At 31.9% G+C, this 16719-nt stretch overlaps 2 protein-coding genes across 4 annotated transcripts; both read left to right on the top strand.

The window, feature by feature from the left end:
- The first annotated feature begins 5217 nt into the window (after positions 1-5217).
- LOC130955340 (uncharacterized) lies at positions 5218-6846 on the top strand. Its single transcript, XM_057882179.1, has 3 exons — positions 5218-5313; positions 6035-6440; positions 6699-6846. Exons 1-3 carry the CDS (start codon positions 5220-5222, stop codon positions 6844-6846), a joined length of 648 nt encoding a protein of 215 aa, XP_057738162.1. The 5' UTR covers positions 5218-5219.
- A 2535-nt stretch (positions 6847-9381) lies between these two features.
- Positions 9382-12671, top strand: LOC130955697 (glycolate oxidase 1-like). Of its 3 annotated transcripts, none has more exons than XM_057882622.1 (12): positions 9382-9413; positions 9752-9910; positions 9984-10108; positions 10245-10291; positions 10401-10478; positions 10581-10705; positions 10805-10871; positions 10951-11007; positions 11087-11156; positions 11222-11322; positions 11776-11880; positions 11951-12671. In XM_057882622.1, the coding sequence occupies exons 2-12, from the start codon at positions 9768-9770 to the stop codon at positions 12119-12121; spliced, it is 1089 nt and encodes a 362-aa protein (XP_057738605.1). In that variant the 5' UTR covers positions 9382-9413; positions 9752-9767; the 3' UTR covers positions 12122-12671. The 3 variants fall into 3 exon arrangements, 2 of the variants coding, with proteins under 2 accessions (XP_057738605.1, XP_057738606.1); XM_057882623.1 differs by lacking the exon at positions 9382-9413 and adding an exon at positions 9523-9541; XR_009076845.1 differs by lacking the exon at positions 9382-9413 and having other exon boundaries at positions 9548-9910; positions 11749-11880; positions 11951-12094.
- The last annotated feature ends 4048 nt before the right edge of the window (positions 12672-16719 follow it).

Below are 16719 nucleotides of genomic sequence, written 5' to 3'. Positions count from 1 at the left end.
ATAAACTTGTCGAAGGTGGCCTATAGCAGGGAAGATCGCCGCCGCGACCTTTTACAAGGTTGAGGTCGGGTCCACCTCATCGACGTCGTCGATGACGAGATCGAGGCGGGAATCGTCGTCGAGGACAGAGAGCGAGATTCCAAAAGAACGTGCCTGTTCCTTAGTGCGCTTGGAGGTAGGGACGCCGATGATGTTGGAGAGTTGACCAGTGGAGAGGAGATGACCAAGCTTGGCAACGACGAAGCGGCGGTGGAGCCGGTGCCAAGGCCGAGGACCATGCCGAACTTGACGTACTCGACGGCTTTGTCGGCGGCAAACTTCTTAAGGTTGTCTTATGTAAAGGCAGGGGTGGAGAAGACTTGACGGTGAGAGAGAGAATTTGTGTGTATTATTGTTGGGGTGTACAGGTTAATATAAAAGAGAAGGAGAAGATTTTTATAGTTTTTAATTAGATTTAATTAATTAATTTCTAATTATTTAAATTTTAAATTTCAAAAATTTAAAATTAATTATTAATAATTATAATTAATTAAGTTGTTCAATTCTTAACTGGTTGCACGTTTGATTCCTGTATTTTTCTAAATATTAAATATAAAATTAATCCAAATTTTTATGTTTTAAAAAATATTTAACCACATAAATTAAATTTGGATGAATAATATGGAAATTACATGCCAAGTGATCTCATGTAGGTCTATTTTTAACTGGTCTAACTTTAAAACTTTATTGAGATCAAACACAAAATAAATATTGCAAAATAAATATTTCACATAACATGAAACAAAGCATCAACTTAATTCTGCAGAAAAAATAATTCAATATCTGTCATAGGACATATAACATAAAATAAACTTCCACTAAATCAAGGCATCACAAATATTGACACCTATCCGAGCAGTGTGCTCATAAAAGACTTTAGAAATCAATCCTTTCGTTAATGGGTCTGCTAGCATATACTCTGTTCCTATATGTTCTATGAAAATCTGTTTTTCTTGAACTTTTTTCTTAACAACTAAAAACTTGATGTTTATATGCTTCGATTTTGTCAAGCTCTTATTGTTGTTAGAGTATAGTATTACTGATCTATTGTCATAAAATATCTTTAATGACCTTTCAATGTTATTTACTGTACGAAACTCATTGACAAAGTTTCATAACCATATGTGATGAGTTTGAAAAACTCAAATTTAATTTGATGATTAACAAACATTATTGAAATAGTTGATTGCAAAATTATTAATTTTGATTTTTATGTAACATATGATTAATTAATAATTTTGTGATGCAGGATTACATATTGGGCCGAAAAACAAAAGAAATTGGCAAGCCCAAGTGTGTTACTTGTAGCTCAGCCTTGAAACAAAATGTCCAAATTAATCTTGGCTGAAGCAATTTGTCAATATGGGCTAAATTGATCTATTATTGTTACAAGCCCAAGATTTTGCTAGTAGCCCCAATGCATGATCCGAAAAAATAATCCATCAGAAAAGCAAATGTTATCATTTGCCTTATGCCTTCCAACGGATTCCATTTCTTATTATGGAATGAACTTCAAAATCTAATTTGCTAGCATTGGAAACATAAATGAGAGAGAGTAATTGATTTGATAGCTTTAGTAACTTTACATGCTACCTTATGCAAGGGAAGTTGAACTTTAATTTTACTTTATCATTAACCATTAGCTAGAGTTCAAATTTCTCTCTTCTCTCTCTCATCTTTCTTCTACCTTCGGTCATATCATTACAGAGAAAGTATGGAGGCTATGGATAGACACCGAAGAGATGAAGAACACTCAACAAAGACCATCACAATGATGGCAAGAAAAAGAAAACATAAAGTATGCTGTGGCTGAGATTTTCACCAAAAATTGTAAGATTTGGTGAGGTAATCTCGAGCTCTTCATACCAAAAAAAAAGAAAGAAGAAGATCTCGGCCAACAAGGAGGAGATTCTTGGAGGCATGACTTGTCTCTGATTCTGCTCAACCACCACAGGAAGTAGCTAGGGTGGCTACGTGATGGAAGAGGCAGAGATTGAAGCAGATGAAGCCATCATCATCATGAAGCATCAAGGGCCAGAAATCCATCTTGGAGAGCAAGCCAAGGATGAAGCGCTCGGATTGATGAAGTCTGATGACAAAGGAAGAACTAGAGGTATTTGCATGTTGGGTTTTGTATGAGTTACCTCTTCTCTCTCTCTGACCGAACCGGTTATGTGTGAAGAAAAAGAAGTTAAGCTTGGTTTTTGTTTCAACTGTGAAGGCTTCTCCTCTCTATAAAAGGGGTGAACAGTCACGTTTTGATTTAAGGAGAAAGTGTGAGAGTGCAAGGCACAGAAGTCTCATAGCTACCTAAGCTTACAGATTTTCTTCTCTTTCAATGTATTCTGTTTTGTATTTTTTTGTTTAATTTTGTCATGTCTTGAGTCTCATGGAAAAAAATAAACAGTGAGGTTTGTATGAAAAAGCCATAGAGCGGAAAAAGACAGAGAGTGCAAAATTAAAAGAAAAAGTCATAGATGTCCTTAGAGTTCCTTTGTTCATCTATATTGTGTTTCATGATTCTGTGGAAATCTCCTTGTAAGTTGGGTTAGCACTTTATAGTTTGTAATCAGGATGATTATAGTGAAATTTCATCATTGTTGTGATGGAGACTGGATGTAGGCTGCACTGCACTTAGCAGCTGAACCAGGATATATCTGGGTGTAATTTTCTCTCTCTTCTGCTTCATTTCTGTTTCTACTGCACAGAAGTCAAAACAAAAAATATCTCGTGCCAAGTGACGAGAAAAAAATAAAAGTCTCGTGGCTAGGGACGAGACAAAAATCAAAAAGTCTCCTCAAAGACCAGAAAGTGTAATTGATAAAAAAGGGGTTAAGATTCAACACCCCCTTCTCTTAGCCACTGAAAACCATCAATATGCCATGAAATCGGAATCAGAGTACCCAATGATCTTCAAATTTTCTGATCTTCGATAAGTAACCATGTAATTCTTTGTTCTTTTCGGATAATGCATTATGTGTTTAACAGTTATCCAATGATTCATGTTCGGATTGCTCAAATATCTATCCAACACTCCCACTATAAATGATATATCGGAATGTGTGCATATTTGAGCATACATTAAGCTCCCTAGTGCTGATGCATAAGATTTATTATGCATTGCTGTCCTCTCAAGATCATTTTTGAGCATTGCTTAATATTGAACTTGTCTCCTTTAACTACAGGTGTGTCCATTGGTCTACAACCTTTCATGCTATATCTACTTATTAAAATCTTTTCAATATAGTTCTTTTGTGATAATCCAAAAATACCTTGAGAGCGATCTCTTAGTATCTCGATTCCTAATACAAAAGAGGCATCACCAAGATCTTTCACTTCGAATTTGTTCGATAGAAATTTTTTAGTTTTATGCGACAAGCCTATATCGTTACTGAGAAGTAGAATGTCATCAATATATAAGACAAAAAATATGTATTTATTCCCACTGAACTTGTGGTATACGTATTCATCTATAATATTTACCTCAAAATCATATGAGGTAATGACTTGATTAAATTTGTGATACCATTGACGAGAAGCTTGTTTGAGACCATAGATGAATTTTCTTCTTTCTCTGTTGAATCTCCTTAATGACACTTCTAGAGATTGTTGAGCTTGTTGTATGGGTTGGAATTGAGGAGGATTCTCATTATTTTCCTGTACTGTAGCAGTATCTTGAGCAATAACAATATCTTCATTATTTTCTTGTACGATAACTGAATCTACAGTAGAATCCTCATTGTGCTCTTGTACTATAATTGTATTTTGAATAATAATAGGCACAAAGATCCGATCATTGTTAGTTATAGAATCCTCAACAAAATCAATATTCCTAATATTTCTTTCCCCCAAGCTCAATATCCTCAAGAAATTTCTCATTTTCCGTTTCAAAAATAAGACCTTGATGCAGGATTGTAAAACTTATACCCCGTAAACGCTTAGCATAACCAACAAAGTAGCAACTAATTGTTCTTAAGTCCAATTTTCTTTCATGCGGCCTATAAAGTCGCGCCTCAACTGGACATCCCAAATATACGAATATATTACATCTTGAATTTGTCTAGGTAACAATAAGACATTAAGTTGTTAAAAAATAGTTTAATATTTTTTTAGTTTTTAGTGTGTTTAAAAGAAATTTAATAATAAAAATAAAATTATTAAAAAACTCAGAAAAATATTTTTTTTATTTATTTTTTTTAAGAATAGGAAGACTCAAATCAGAAACCTTTAAATGAGTATAAGAAGACTATGCTATTTAAATTATAATTTATTGATAAAAAATATTTTTATTTAAAAGTAAATAATGCATATGTGAATAAATAAATTAAGAGTAAACACCCAATCCTTGTCCATTTTCACGAAAGACAAAGCGATCACTGTCTAAAAAAAGGATACTTCGATCCTCAACCTTTTTATTTTGGGACAATACGATCCCTCTGTTAAAAAATCCATTAAATAATAACAAAAATTAGTTTTGTGGGATTTTAAACCTCCACAAACTATTAATAAGTTTGTTTTTGAAAAATTCCTTCGCCAATGGTGGTTAAGTGAAGAAAAACTATTGATAAAAATGATGCCGCAAAAAACAAGTAATTGTAGTACAAATATCTTTTAAAGAAAAAAATAACATCGAATAAAAAATGAAAGAAGAGAACTTTAATGTTAATAATATTGATATTGGTGATCATGATGGTAGAGGAGATAATAATGATGATAAAGCAATAAAAATAGGCCAATTCTATTGTGCCTATGAATTTTTGCCTAACTTACTTTTTGTAGTAAATTTTTATTTTTTTTAAATGATTTATTCTTATATCTTTTAAATTAAATAATAACTTTTAACCTTTTTTTATAAATAAGCATCACTTTTTAGGCACTATAGCATTCACCATAAAAATAATAGAGGTATGAGTGATAATAACGAGGATGAAGAAGGTAGTGATATTAATTGGTTAAATTGTCGAAAAGAATAAATCCCCACAAAATACAAATAATCGAAGTGTCTTTTTTTTTTTTTTGACATAATCGCTTTGTTCTTTGTAAAAATGGACAAGGATCGGATTGGATATTTACTCGTAAAATAACTAATACAATGGACCACCGAGGTTTTTGAGAGGTTGGGCAAGTTGAATACGCGATACAATGCATTTTCCGCGGTTAGAGATTATCTGCAGAAAGTGATGGGTCCTTGTTTTGTTGAGGGGAAGGAACAGCTGAAGAAGAGAGCTGTAGGTTCTGTTGATGGAACCCAGGAGCCTGCAAGGAGGGAAAAAGGTTTGTTCTATTCAGTGGATTCTGATGTTAATGATCTTTCTTTCTTGTTTTGCATGTGTTGCTTACAAAGTTGTGTCTTTTGCACAATAGTATTAGGTATTTTAGTGTTTCAAGTTCTAATGGTGTATGCTATGGCATATGGAATGCAGTTCAAGTAGTTTTTCTTAAGTCGTTTGTGAAAGGTCTGAATTTTCTTGCTGGATAGTGCCAACCCTATCTAGTAACATCAGGCTTGATTGTTATATACTTTTAAGTCCTTCTTACAAGAGTTTCTAAACTGTATATGTTATTTGTTTTTTATTGCTTGTTTAACTAAGGTTATGCATAGTTATTTAGTACTCTAGAAATAATAATTTTAGTCACTTGCTATTTCCACTAGAAAAGAAATTTGCGACTTGATTATTGGCTGAAGTACTAACTACTAAATTAAATGTGAATGGGAGAAAATGCTTCCTTTACTTGGTTTATGCTTTTACCTTTGCCTGTTTTGTTACCAAGTGGGATTCTGTTATCTGTTTTTACTCTTTTTTCTTTCTTTCCACTTACCAAAGGACTCTTTTCAAGAAGGGTCAGTTTAAGTTTAAATTTTCTTTTAGTAAATGCATGGGTTGCTCATTATTGAAAACAAGTGACAATGATACAATTTATAACTCTGTTCATGAATTGCTATCCTACTCCTATTCTTTGTATTTACACGTATACTATATTATGTCCTCATTAGCATGCCAGAAGGGCAATCCTCAACTTCAACGCAAGGTCCATGCATTTCTCAGATGCGATAAAGGAGTTAAAGTATCTATTGCTCAGGAATTGGGCAGAGAAAATTTAGGTAGCAAAAATGCTACTGAGTTGAGTGCTGAAGTTAAAATAGCTCAGGAATCTCTTAAATCAAGTTTTTTGGAGCTACAGGCTTGTGTCAAGGATCCTCTTCCTGAGGCATTGAATATATTTGATATTGGATCTAAACTTGCACAGAAAGGTACGAATCAAGAACAACCTATTCAAAACAAGGGTGGGGATGTAGATGTATCCAGCTCAAATACATGCAGGGATATTGTTCTTTTCCAAACTAAAGATGTTGATCACAAGAAGTCTTCTATTCAACGTCCCAATTTAATAGTTATGAGGTAATAATGTTTTTATTAACTTTTTTCAATTAGGGAAAAAAATGTGATGCAGTGAAAACTTTGGGTTATGCAAATGTGGAGCATCAAGGTGGTTCAGGACAAATATACCTACTAATTAACTAATTCAATTATATTTGATGAGTTTGAAAAACTCCAAATTAATATTTGTGATGAGCAAACATTATTAAAATATTTAATTGCAAAATTATTAATTTAATCTTCATTTAACATATGTTAATTAATAATTTTGTGATGCAGGTTTCTAATTGGGCCGAAAAATAAAATAAAATGTTGCAAGTCCAAGTGTGAATTTATTTCTCAATTCAGCATTGATTCAAAAATATTTAAAGATGTATGGCTGAATTGTTGTGATGTTAATTGGGCCAGAACTCAAACATTATCATAAAGCCCAATTAGTTTGATTGAATCAAAATTTTATTGGGTCAGATTAAGCTTTATTGCTACAAAGCCCAATTTCAATTTTGATGAATGTTTCCTATGCTTAATCCGAAATCAAATTCATCAGGAAAGCAAATGTTACTAAATGGGTCTGATTTAAATATTGTTGCAACTAAGCCCAATTCCATTTGAGATGAAAATTCCTCATGCTTTGACCGAATCCATGAGGCAAAGAAAAACAAAGTCTTATTTGCTTCCAACGGATTCCACTACAAGGATTTCAAAATTAATTTAAGCATTGGGAACATAAGCAAGTGAGAGAAGATTGATTTGACTAAAGGCATCATTGCTACACGCCACTCTAAGGAAAGCAAAAGCAAGCTACTTTCAATAAATTAGTTTAACCACTTTGAATTGTTTTTCTTCATATTCTTTTTTCTCTCTCATCTCTCTCTTGTTTTTTCTTCGATCCTTGTCTAGGAAAGCTATGGACGCTATGTTCATCTACAAAGAAAAAGAAAAAGTTGCATGTATAAACACCATCAAGCTAATGATGGCAAGAAAAACACAAAAATATAGTGGCTGAGATTCTTATCACATATGGTAAGATATGGTGATGATATCTTAGCCTCTCCATACCAAAAATGGAGGATGAAGATTCGGCCAGCAAGGTGAGATTCATGAAGCATGGCTTGTCTTTGATTCTGCTCAACCACCACAGGGAGTAGTTAGAGTGGCGAAGTGATGGTTGAGGCAGAGATTGAAGCAGATGAAGTCATCATCATCATGAAGCATCAAGGGCCAGAAATCCATCTTGGAGAGGAAGCCAAGGATGGAGTGCCCGGATTGATGAAGAGTGATGATCAAGGAAGGACTAGAGGTAATTGCATGTTGGATTTTGCATGGTTATCTCTTCTCTCTCTATGTGGCCGAACTGGTTCTGTTTGTTGAAGGAGGAAGAAGTTGGTTCGGTTTTGGCTTCAATAAGTGGAGGCTCTCCTCTTCTATAATAAGGGTGGACAACTACTGTTTGAAGCAAGGAAAAAAATTTGAGAGTGCAAGACACAGAGTTCTCAGAGCTACCTGAGCTAACAGTTTTCTCTTCTCCTTCAATGTATTCAGTTTTGTATTTTTCTATTTAATTTTGTCATGTCTTGAGTCTCATGGAAAAAAGACAAACAAGTGAGGTTTGTATGAAAAAGCCATAGAGCGGAAAAAGGCAGAGAGTGCAAAATTAAAAGAAAAAGCCATAGATGTCTTAGAGGTCCTTTGTTCATCTATGTTGTGTTTCATGATTCTGTGGAAATCTCCTTGTAAGTTGGGTTAGCACTTTACAAGTTGTAATCAGATTGATTATAGTGAAATTCTATCATGTTTGTGATGGAGACTGGATGTAGGCTGCACTGCACTTAGCAGCTGAACCAGGATATGTCTGGGTGTGATCTTCCTTCTCTCTCTACTCCATTTCTGTTTTCTACTACACAGGAGCAAAAACCAGAATTATCTCGTGCCAAGTGACGAGACAAAAAGAAAAGTCTTGTGGTTAGGGACGAGACAAAACAAAAAGTCTCGTGTGCAGTGAAGAGATAAAAAGAATAAAAATTTCCAGAATTAGTCTGACAAGTCAGCAAGTATTATCAAGCGAAAAAGGAGGCTAAGATTTAACCTCCTTTTCTTAGCCACTGAAACCATCAATATTGATCAAAGTGGTTCAAAAAGTAAAAATTATTTTCTTTTTGTTGCACGGACAATTCCAAACAAACTAGCAATTCTTTTCTTTGTAGACCGGTAACCCGGAATTAGACTCAATGTCAGATATTTCTTTCAAAATTTTTTTTGTCAATTGTATTATTTCTCCCCTATTTTTTAGGATGTGCTCTTGTTATTGTAAGAAATAAAGATTTAGTTAAAGAATCTTTTAAAGATATTAAGAGAGTAAAAATAAAAAATTTCAAATACTTATATTTAATTAATGCGCTTAGTAAAGAACATAGTTTTGTCTGGACAACAGTGCTCTCAGCAGTGATGTTAGTACAAATTTAAATCTGCCATAGTGTTCCTTAAATTTCCCGTATATAAATTGTTGAATTTAAATAATATATATTGAGAAACATATTAAAAAAATATATCAACAAAAGATAAATTGATAAGTTCGATCACTATAATACAATAGATATTCATTTTTTAAATAATCATTACTACAAAAAAAAAAAAATTCTTTCTCTCGCTACAGCTACTTGTCCGACAAAGTTGTCACACAATCACTGGCTATGGCTGTAATAAAAACTTTTGCGGTGTCATCGTCCACCATAATTTTCAACACTATCACATTCATGGACCCTTTTGAAGTGTCGTATATGCAGTGCCACTTTGATAATCATTGGTAACAGCCAAAAAGCCTTCCTCAAAATTCAAAACGTGACATTTCTATGCTCACCAAACAAAATTCTTTAGTGCATGTCCCTTTCATTTGGCAATTGTCTATTTTACATGTCTTATATCAATTATATATCTACATTATTATTATCTGCTTTCATTCACTATTGGCTGCTCTTTCTCAACCAGCTCACTTGGGTTAGTTCTTCCTTTTTAACTTGTTATTTTGAAAGATGGTTTTTCCAATCCATGTTCTTTCTTCTTCATTACTCTCTATTACTTTATAATGAACTTCATCAAAATCTGGAGTGGCTCACCTTTTCTTAGTATGAGTTTGTAAAAATCTAAACTGAAAATTTATAGCTTAAGATGTGCAAATATTATTACTCATGATGAACAAATGGAGGAGAAGGATCCGACATAGAGTAGCACATACTTAAAAATCTTGAGTTTGACATGTGATGATAACTTCTTTCATCAGTAAAGACTTTAAGTTTATTCATATTGTTAATCGTTGTTTTTTGCCACATCTTCAGGGGAAAGATAATTAAGATGGAGAACCAAATAACTAATGTGAATGAGTATGAGGCAATTGCAAAGAAAAAATTGCCAAAGATGGTTTATGACTTCTATGCTTCTGGTGCAGAGGACCAGTGGACTCTGAAGGAGAACCGAGACGCATTCTCAAGGATTCTGTAATATATCAAAGTTTACTTCATGCAATTCTTTCCAGTATCCCTTCTTACATGAGTATTTGGTTTGAAATAGGTTCCAACCGCGCATTCTTATAGATGTAAGCAAGGTAGATATGACAACAAGAATTTTAGGCTTCAAGATTTCAATGCCAATCATGATTGCTCCCACAGGCATGCAAAAGTTGGCACATCCTCAGGGTATCATCACAAAACATATTGTGAATTTGTGATTACTGCATACAGTACAACTCTAGTTTGAGAATATAACCATGATAGCCCTTATATATGCTTAAGCTAGTTTTTGGAATTGATAAAAAAACCAACATTCATGCAGGAGAATGTGCAATAGCTAGAGCAGCATCAGCTGCTAACACTATTATGGTTAGTTTCAACATACATTTTCCTCCTTTATTTACTGTTCTTCCCAAACAATGTATTTGGTTAACTCGCTGCTTTCTTTTATATATTGTTTTCATGATTCCCATCACAGACACTATCAACAATGTCTAATTATAGTTTTGAGGAGGTTGCTTCAACAGGACCCGGCATTCGTTTCTTCCAACTCTATGTAAGTATACAAGAAGAGTAATTTGATTGACATGGAACTAAACCATTCACACATGAACTTGATTCTAACCTGATCCTCAGGTGTTTGTTGCCTACTTGATAGATGTTTAAGGACAGGAATTTGGTTACACAACTTGTGAGAAGAGCTGAAAGGGCAGGTTTCAAGGCAGTTGTGCTCACTGCGGATCGTCCGTTTATTGGTCGTAGGGAGGATGACATCAAAAACGGGTTAGCAACAACCATTTACAAAAGTTGACACCATGGTCATGATGGTAGAATTGAGTTGAGTCCTAGAGTTTGCCTTATCTGATATTGGGTTTTCTGCAGATTCAGATTGCCACCAAACGTGACACTAAAGAATTTTGAGGGATTGGATTTTGGGGAGAAAAATAAGGTATGTGTTGTTGTGATAAGTATGTATGGAGTTTTGAAATAAGATTCATTTCCCATGAATGGTGGTTTTTTGCTGGCAGGCTGGTAGCTCAGTTTCTCAAACTCGTCGCCATATTGATCCATCTCTTAATTGGAAGGTGATTCTTTACCTACAAACTTGAGTTCTACAATAACAATCAAGCTTATGTAAGCTCAGCTCCACTTAGTTACATCCAGGATGTGAAGTGGCTTCAAACGATTACTTCATTGCCGATTGTAGTGAAGGGTGTACTAACTGCTGAAGATGGTAAGTGAGTATAATTAATGAATCTTATCTTACATTACATTACAGATTGTGTTTCTAAAATGCAGCAAGGATAGCCGTACAAGCTGGAGTTGCTGGAATAATTGTTTCTAATCATGGTGCTCGCCAACTTGACTATGTTCCTGCACCAATCATGGTTTTGGAAGAGGTAATGTTGCCATCTATTTCTTGAAACTTAGCCTCTGCATTTGTTTATAGAGACAGGACACTGGAACAGGGACAGAGACACAAAATCGTGTTTGATAGAGAGACAAAAACAATGTGTCCAGAGACTGAATTAGTTTATTTTGTATCCATCCTGACAAAGACACGGAAACACTAACAAGGGACACAACTTATTTTTCATTTTTTCTTTTATTATTCTTGTTAATTTTTCATAATTATATTTTTTATTATTATATTTTTCATCTCAAATTTGTTGAATGAAAATAAATTGAATTTTTATAATTTGTTCTAGTTTATCACCAAACAGAATACAAGAATACAAAATTTTGTGTCTCTATCCATCAATGTCTTGTCCTATTCTATTCTCAGTGTCTTGTCAGAAACAAATGCAGCCTTAATGATTATGTAGGCATTGCATTTTGGTTTGCTTGAGTAGATAGTGAAAGCTGTAGAAGGAAGAATTGGTGTATTTGTGGATGGTGGAATCCGCAGAGGGACAGATATTTACAAAGCATTGGCTCTTGGAGCATCTTCTGTATTTGTAAGTGTTATGTATGAATTGAATCCATGAAGTGATATTGTGATATTGAAATTGAAAATAATGAAATCAGATAGGAAGAGCAGTGGTGTTCTCATTAGCTGCAGAGGGTGAAGGTGGTGTGAGGAAAGTACTGAAGATGCTTAGAGATGAGCTTCAACTAACAATGGCACTATGTGGCTCTCCTTCACTCAAACATATAAGTCGTCACCACATTTTCACTCGATTTCCTTCCAACTTATAAATTTCATTTTTGTATATCTTAAGCTACCAACTTCAAACCTTGAACTTGTAATGGACGAGAGTGCACACATGTTGCTGTTATTTCTCATTCTTTTTAAGATGTGTAGTGAGTGAAATTGTAGGAGAATGTGCAACAGCTAGAGCTGCTACAATTATGGTTTCTTCACTAGTCACTGTCAGCAGAGTAATTTTGATAACTGCCATGGCAATAATGATGCTTCCTTCTTCTGTTTTTCTATCTAATATAATAATGCAGCAAGGATAGCTGTAGAAAATGGAGTTGCTGGAATCATTGTCTCCAATCATGGAGGATAAAATTGAATCACATTATTGAAATTTTGTTGTTAACTATAAGTAGTAGGTTATGGAAACCAACGAGTAGTTATGCTCATTTTGGTTGAATCCCCCTTGTCTATGAATTGATAGTGAGAGGTGCGGAAAGGAGAAGCTGGTGTAGAGAACAGAGATGCTAAGCTTTTGTTTGGACTTTGGATATAGGGAAAAAAAAGAGAAAAAAAAAAAAAGTGAAGTTAGTCTATGTCTTGTTTGAAGGAAGAGAAAATGAATAGAAATAAAATAAAAAAAATTTGTTTAAATAAAAAAAATTATAATAATATAAAATTACATTAATATTTTTATAATAAAATATAAATAAAATATTTTATTTATATTTTATTATATTTTATATATATAAATCTCTATTATAATAATATATTAAAATTAAATTTATATTAATAATAATATAATTATGGATAACATTATAAACATATAAAAGATAATGAGATATTTTTCACGTACAAGCGTTTTTTTATATAAATCTTTACAAGTCATTTGTATTAACGCGCTTCGGATCGTTACTGCACGTTTTCACTACACGTTCTTCTTCTTACTGCAAGTTCTTCTTCCTCTTCATCATCTTCTTCTTTTCTTTCGTTTCTTATATTCTCTTTCTTCTTTTTTATTTACGTGTTTTTCTTTCTATTTTCTTTCTTTGTTATTTTTTATTTTCATTATTTTTTGACATCAAGCTTTGAAATCGTTTTTGAAGAAGAAGAAGGAACAGAAGATAAGGAGGAGAAAGAGAAAGAGTTCTGAATTATGTATAAGGTGTACTTCAACGAATTTTGGGTGTATTTCTTAAATCCTTTGGGTGTAGTTTTGTAATCCTTTGGGTGTATTTCTATAATCGTTTGGGTGAATTCTTGTAACCGTTTGGGTTATTTCTGTAATTATTTGGGTGTATTTCTGTAATCGTTTTGACTGAAGTACCATTATCTTCAAATTTAGTAAGAAACTCGTTTTCATGGAGGAAGAAGAAGAGTCGTTCATAATGCATGAGTAGCGCGCTTTGAAAACAGAAAGTGATTGAATAACGTGCGTTTATTTACTCTTGAATGTGGGGAGTGTAATGCGTGTGTTTTGTTGAGCTTGTGCCAACTTGTAAGACTTATAAATCAAAAAGATTTGTATGTATAGCAGGCCTCAAAGATAATATATATATTTTTTTTGTAATGAATGAAATATTTTTTTGATAAAACTAACACAAATATTTTTTTCTTTTTGTTTTTTTAGTATCCAAAAAAAAATTTTCATTATTTTTTTTATTTTTTTTCTCTTATTTTTTTTTAAAACCAAAGATAACGTAACACATTGTTTGGATCGAGGGATTTTTGAAAGGAAAGAAAATGAACAAAAAAATAAGTTTTTTGTTGTTTGGATGAGAAGAGAAAATAGAGAAGAAAAAAAATAGTATGGGACCACTAAATTATTTTTTTCCCCACAAATGAAAAGAAAATAAAGAAAAATGGAGCAATATGAATAAAATTATACATTTATCCCTTATCATTAATAAATTATAATTTACATATAATATATATAAAAATATTAATATAATTTTATACTATTATGATTTTCTTTCTTCTCACTTTTCTTTTCATTTAAATAAAAAAAATTATTTTTTTATTATTTTTTTTAATCTAAATAACATACAAATAACTTTACTTTTTTATTTTCTTTTTATTTATTTATTTTTCTCTTATTTTCTTTTCTTTATTTTTTTTCTATACCCAAACAAAGCCTAAGAGATGAACTTTAACTAACTATGGCTTTATGTGATCACCCACTGGAAACTACAATCTTATTCAGTGTGTGTTTGGATTACAGTTTGCAAACCAGAGTTTGCATAAAATTGATTTTGTAAAATTGATTTTGATGATAAGTTAGTTTGGGTTAACGTGATTTATGTTTGGTAATCTTTATATCAAAATTGATTATAGTAAAATAAATGTTGTTTGAATTATACTACTCAAAATCACTTTTAAATAAAAAATTACTAAAATAGACATCAATTTTATATACCTGCAAAATCAGAATACTATAAAAAATAATATAAAAAATATTTAACATATAAATAAAATAAATACATAAAAAATAAAAATATAATAATTACAATTACAATTACAAATTTTACAAATTCAGAATAAAAAATAAAAAAAAAATAATACAAAACAAAAATAGAGTACATCAAAGAATAAAAAAAAATTATACAGATAAGAAATAATAAAAATTCTATAAAACCAACAACATATATCATATGAACAAAAAAAATACCATAAAACGTAAATAAAATTCATATGAATAAAATCAAATAAAAATAAAAAAATTTCAATTTGTTAGTGATTGAAATAAATCTGAACGATTTTGATGAAAAAAATGGAACTAAAAAATTATAAAGAAGTAGGAAGAACTACAAAGAATGACTGTGAAGATAATAGTTACTAGTATCATTCTTATAGAAGAAAATGAACGGTAGGGTTGGTTAAAAAGAAATATTTTAGCTTCTCCTAAACATGAAACGTGAAACGTGAAACGTAAAAGCTACAAATTTGAGCTTCTCCTAAACGTGGGTTCATAGGCAGAATCAATTCTGCGTTCACAAAGATAAAAATTGCCAAATATCAAAGTGAAACTTTCAAGAAGCTCAAACGGACTTCTCTCCTCCCTAATGTGTTTGCCAAACATACCCTCGCATTCTTTCTAGCTTATAGCCTTATAGGGTATCATCATATGTAGCACTCATACTTGGATTTGAATTCTCTAAAGTTTGAATATCACTTTAGAGAGTAAAGTGTGATCTTCTACCCTTAAATAGTTTTTATTTTATATTTATTCTTAGTCTCATCTATGAAATCAATGGTGAGAGATCACACTTTATTCTCTAAAGTGAAATTCAAACTTTAGAGGATCCAAATCCCTCATACTTAATTTACTGTGTAAATATCTTAGCCTGCACCCACTGATTCCTCCTGACACTTTCAAATTTATTGCCAGCTAGCCATGGACTATTTCAAATTAAATTGCTTAATCAACTTAAATTACTTCTTGCTAGCTAGTATTTAGCCACACGTTTTTTTAATTTTTATTTACTTTAATGAGAGGTTTAAAAAGGGTACGAAATTGCATTTTACGTTACCTTATTAAGTAAGCGTATGTTACAAAGTTAAGTCATATATTAAAATGTTTTTTAATTTTTTAAAATAAAAAACTCAACACAATAAAATGAAGTATTAATAAAAAAATATTAAATAGAACAAATAAATAAATTTTTAATCATCTTTAGTAAAAACTATTAATAACACAAAAGATCAAATATCACTTAACTCTTTATAATTTTTAATCGATCTATTGACTACTCTGCAACATCTAATTCTTGATTCTTGAATATTTTGTCATTTCTTTTTATCTAAGTGCTCCAAATGATAATAATAAAACCAAACTCACCAACATTCTATCAAATCAACTGCACGATTGACTCTTGAACCACGTAAACTTACGGTCATTTAGTTCTATATCCACCAGTTTTATATTACTCTTAACACACTAGCGTCTTTTCTTTTTTCTAAATGTACAACCTCATTAAAGACACCCATGTAGCAAAGAGGAACTTGAGATAAAAAAAATTCAACTCTTCCCACACAACAAGCTTCTTTTCCTTTGTATACGCACCATACACCATGCAAACCGTATAAATAAAAATTATTGTTTGTCAATTTCCTTCTATACACAATTATCTCTCCTCTTTGTGACAATTACTCAACCTAAACATCATATCATTTTCCATTATTAATAAACCTCCATAAGCACTTTCCGATCTCACAAATTCCAAACCCACCGCATCATTACTCCAAAATTATACTACATCAAATTTAGTAATCACCTCTTTTTTTATCTCTATCAATTCTAACATATTCATATTATACATACCTTCTCAAAATATTTTTTATTTATTTATTATATTAAAAATATTTTTTAATATTTTATTTTTATTACAAAAATTTTATTGAATATACTAAAAAATAAAAATATCTTCTTTCATTAAAAAAATATATTTTTTTAATAATTTAACAGCATCCAAAAAAATTTTCAAATCAGCTATAGCGGATGATCAAGCTATAGTGCATTCACCTACTGCTTAAAAAGGAGTAAAGGACAAATTCGTTCCTAAACTATTTTTTCACGGACATTTTTGTCATCGAGAATTAGAAAATACATTCATGTCCCTGACCCTCCGAAAAAGTGGACATATTTACCCTTCCGTTA

This window comes from Arachis stenosperma, chromosome 10 (genome assembly GCF_014773155.1).
Source record: "Arachis stenosperma cultivar V10309 chromosome 10, arast.V10309.gnm1.PFL2, whole genome shotgun sequence".
Lineage (NCBI taxonomy): Eukaryota > Viridiplantae > Streptophyta > Magnoliopsida > Fabales > Fabaceae > Arachis > Arachis stenosperma.
This window is presented reverse-complemented; position numbering and strand designations above follow the sequence as displayed.

Coding starts and splice junctions, on each gene's coding strand:
- LOC130955340 (XM_057882179.1), top strand. CDS start 5,220: ATGGGTCCTTGTTTTGTTGAGGGGAAGGAACAGCTGAAGAAGAGAGCT. Junction 5,314..6,034: donor GCCTGCAAGGAGGGAAAAAG/GTTTGTTCTATT, acceptor TGTCCTCATTAG/CATGCCAGAAGGGCAATCCT. Junction 6,441..6,698: donor CCCAATTTAATAGTTATGAG/GTAATAATGTTT, acceptor TTTGTGATGCAG/GTTTCTAATTGGGCCGAAAA.
- LOC130955697 (XM_057882622.1), top strand. CDS start 9,768: ATGGAGAACCAAATAACTAATGTGAATGAGTATGAGGCAATTGCAAAG. Junction 10,706..10,804: donor GAGGATGACATCAAAAACGG/GTTAGCAACAAC, acceptor GGTTTTCTGCAG/ATTCAGATTGCCACCAAACG. Junction 11,008..11,086: donor ATCCATCTCTTAATTGGAAG/GTGATTCTTTAC, acceptor AGTTACATCCAG/GATGTGAAGTGGCTTCAAAC.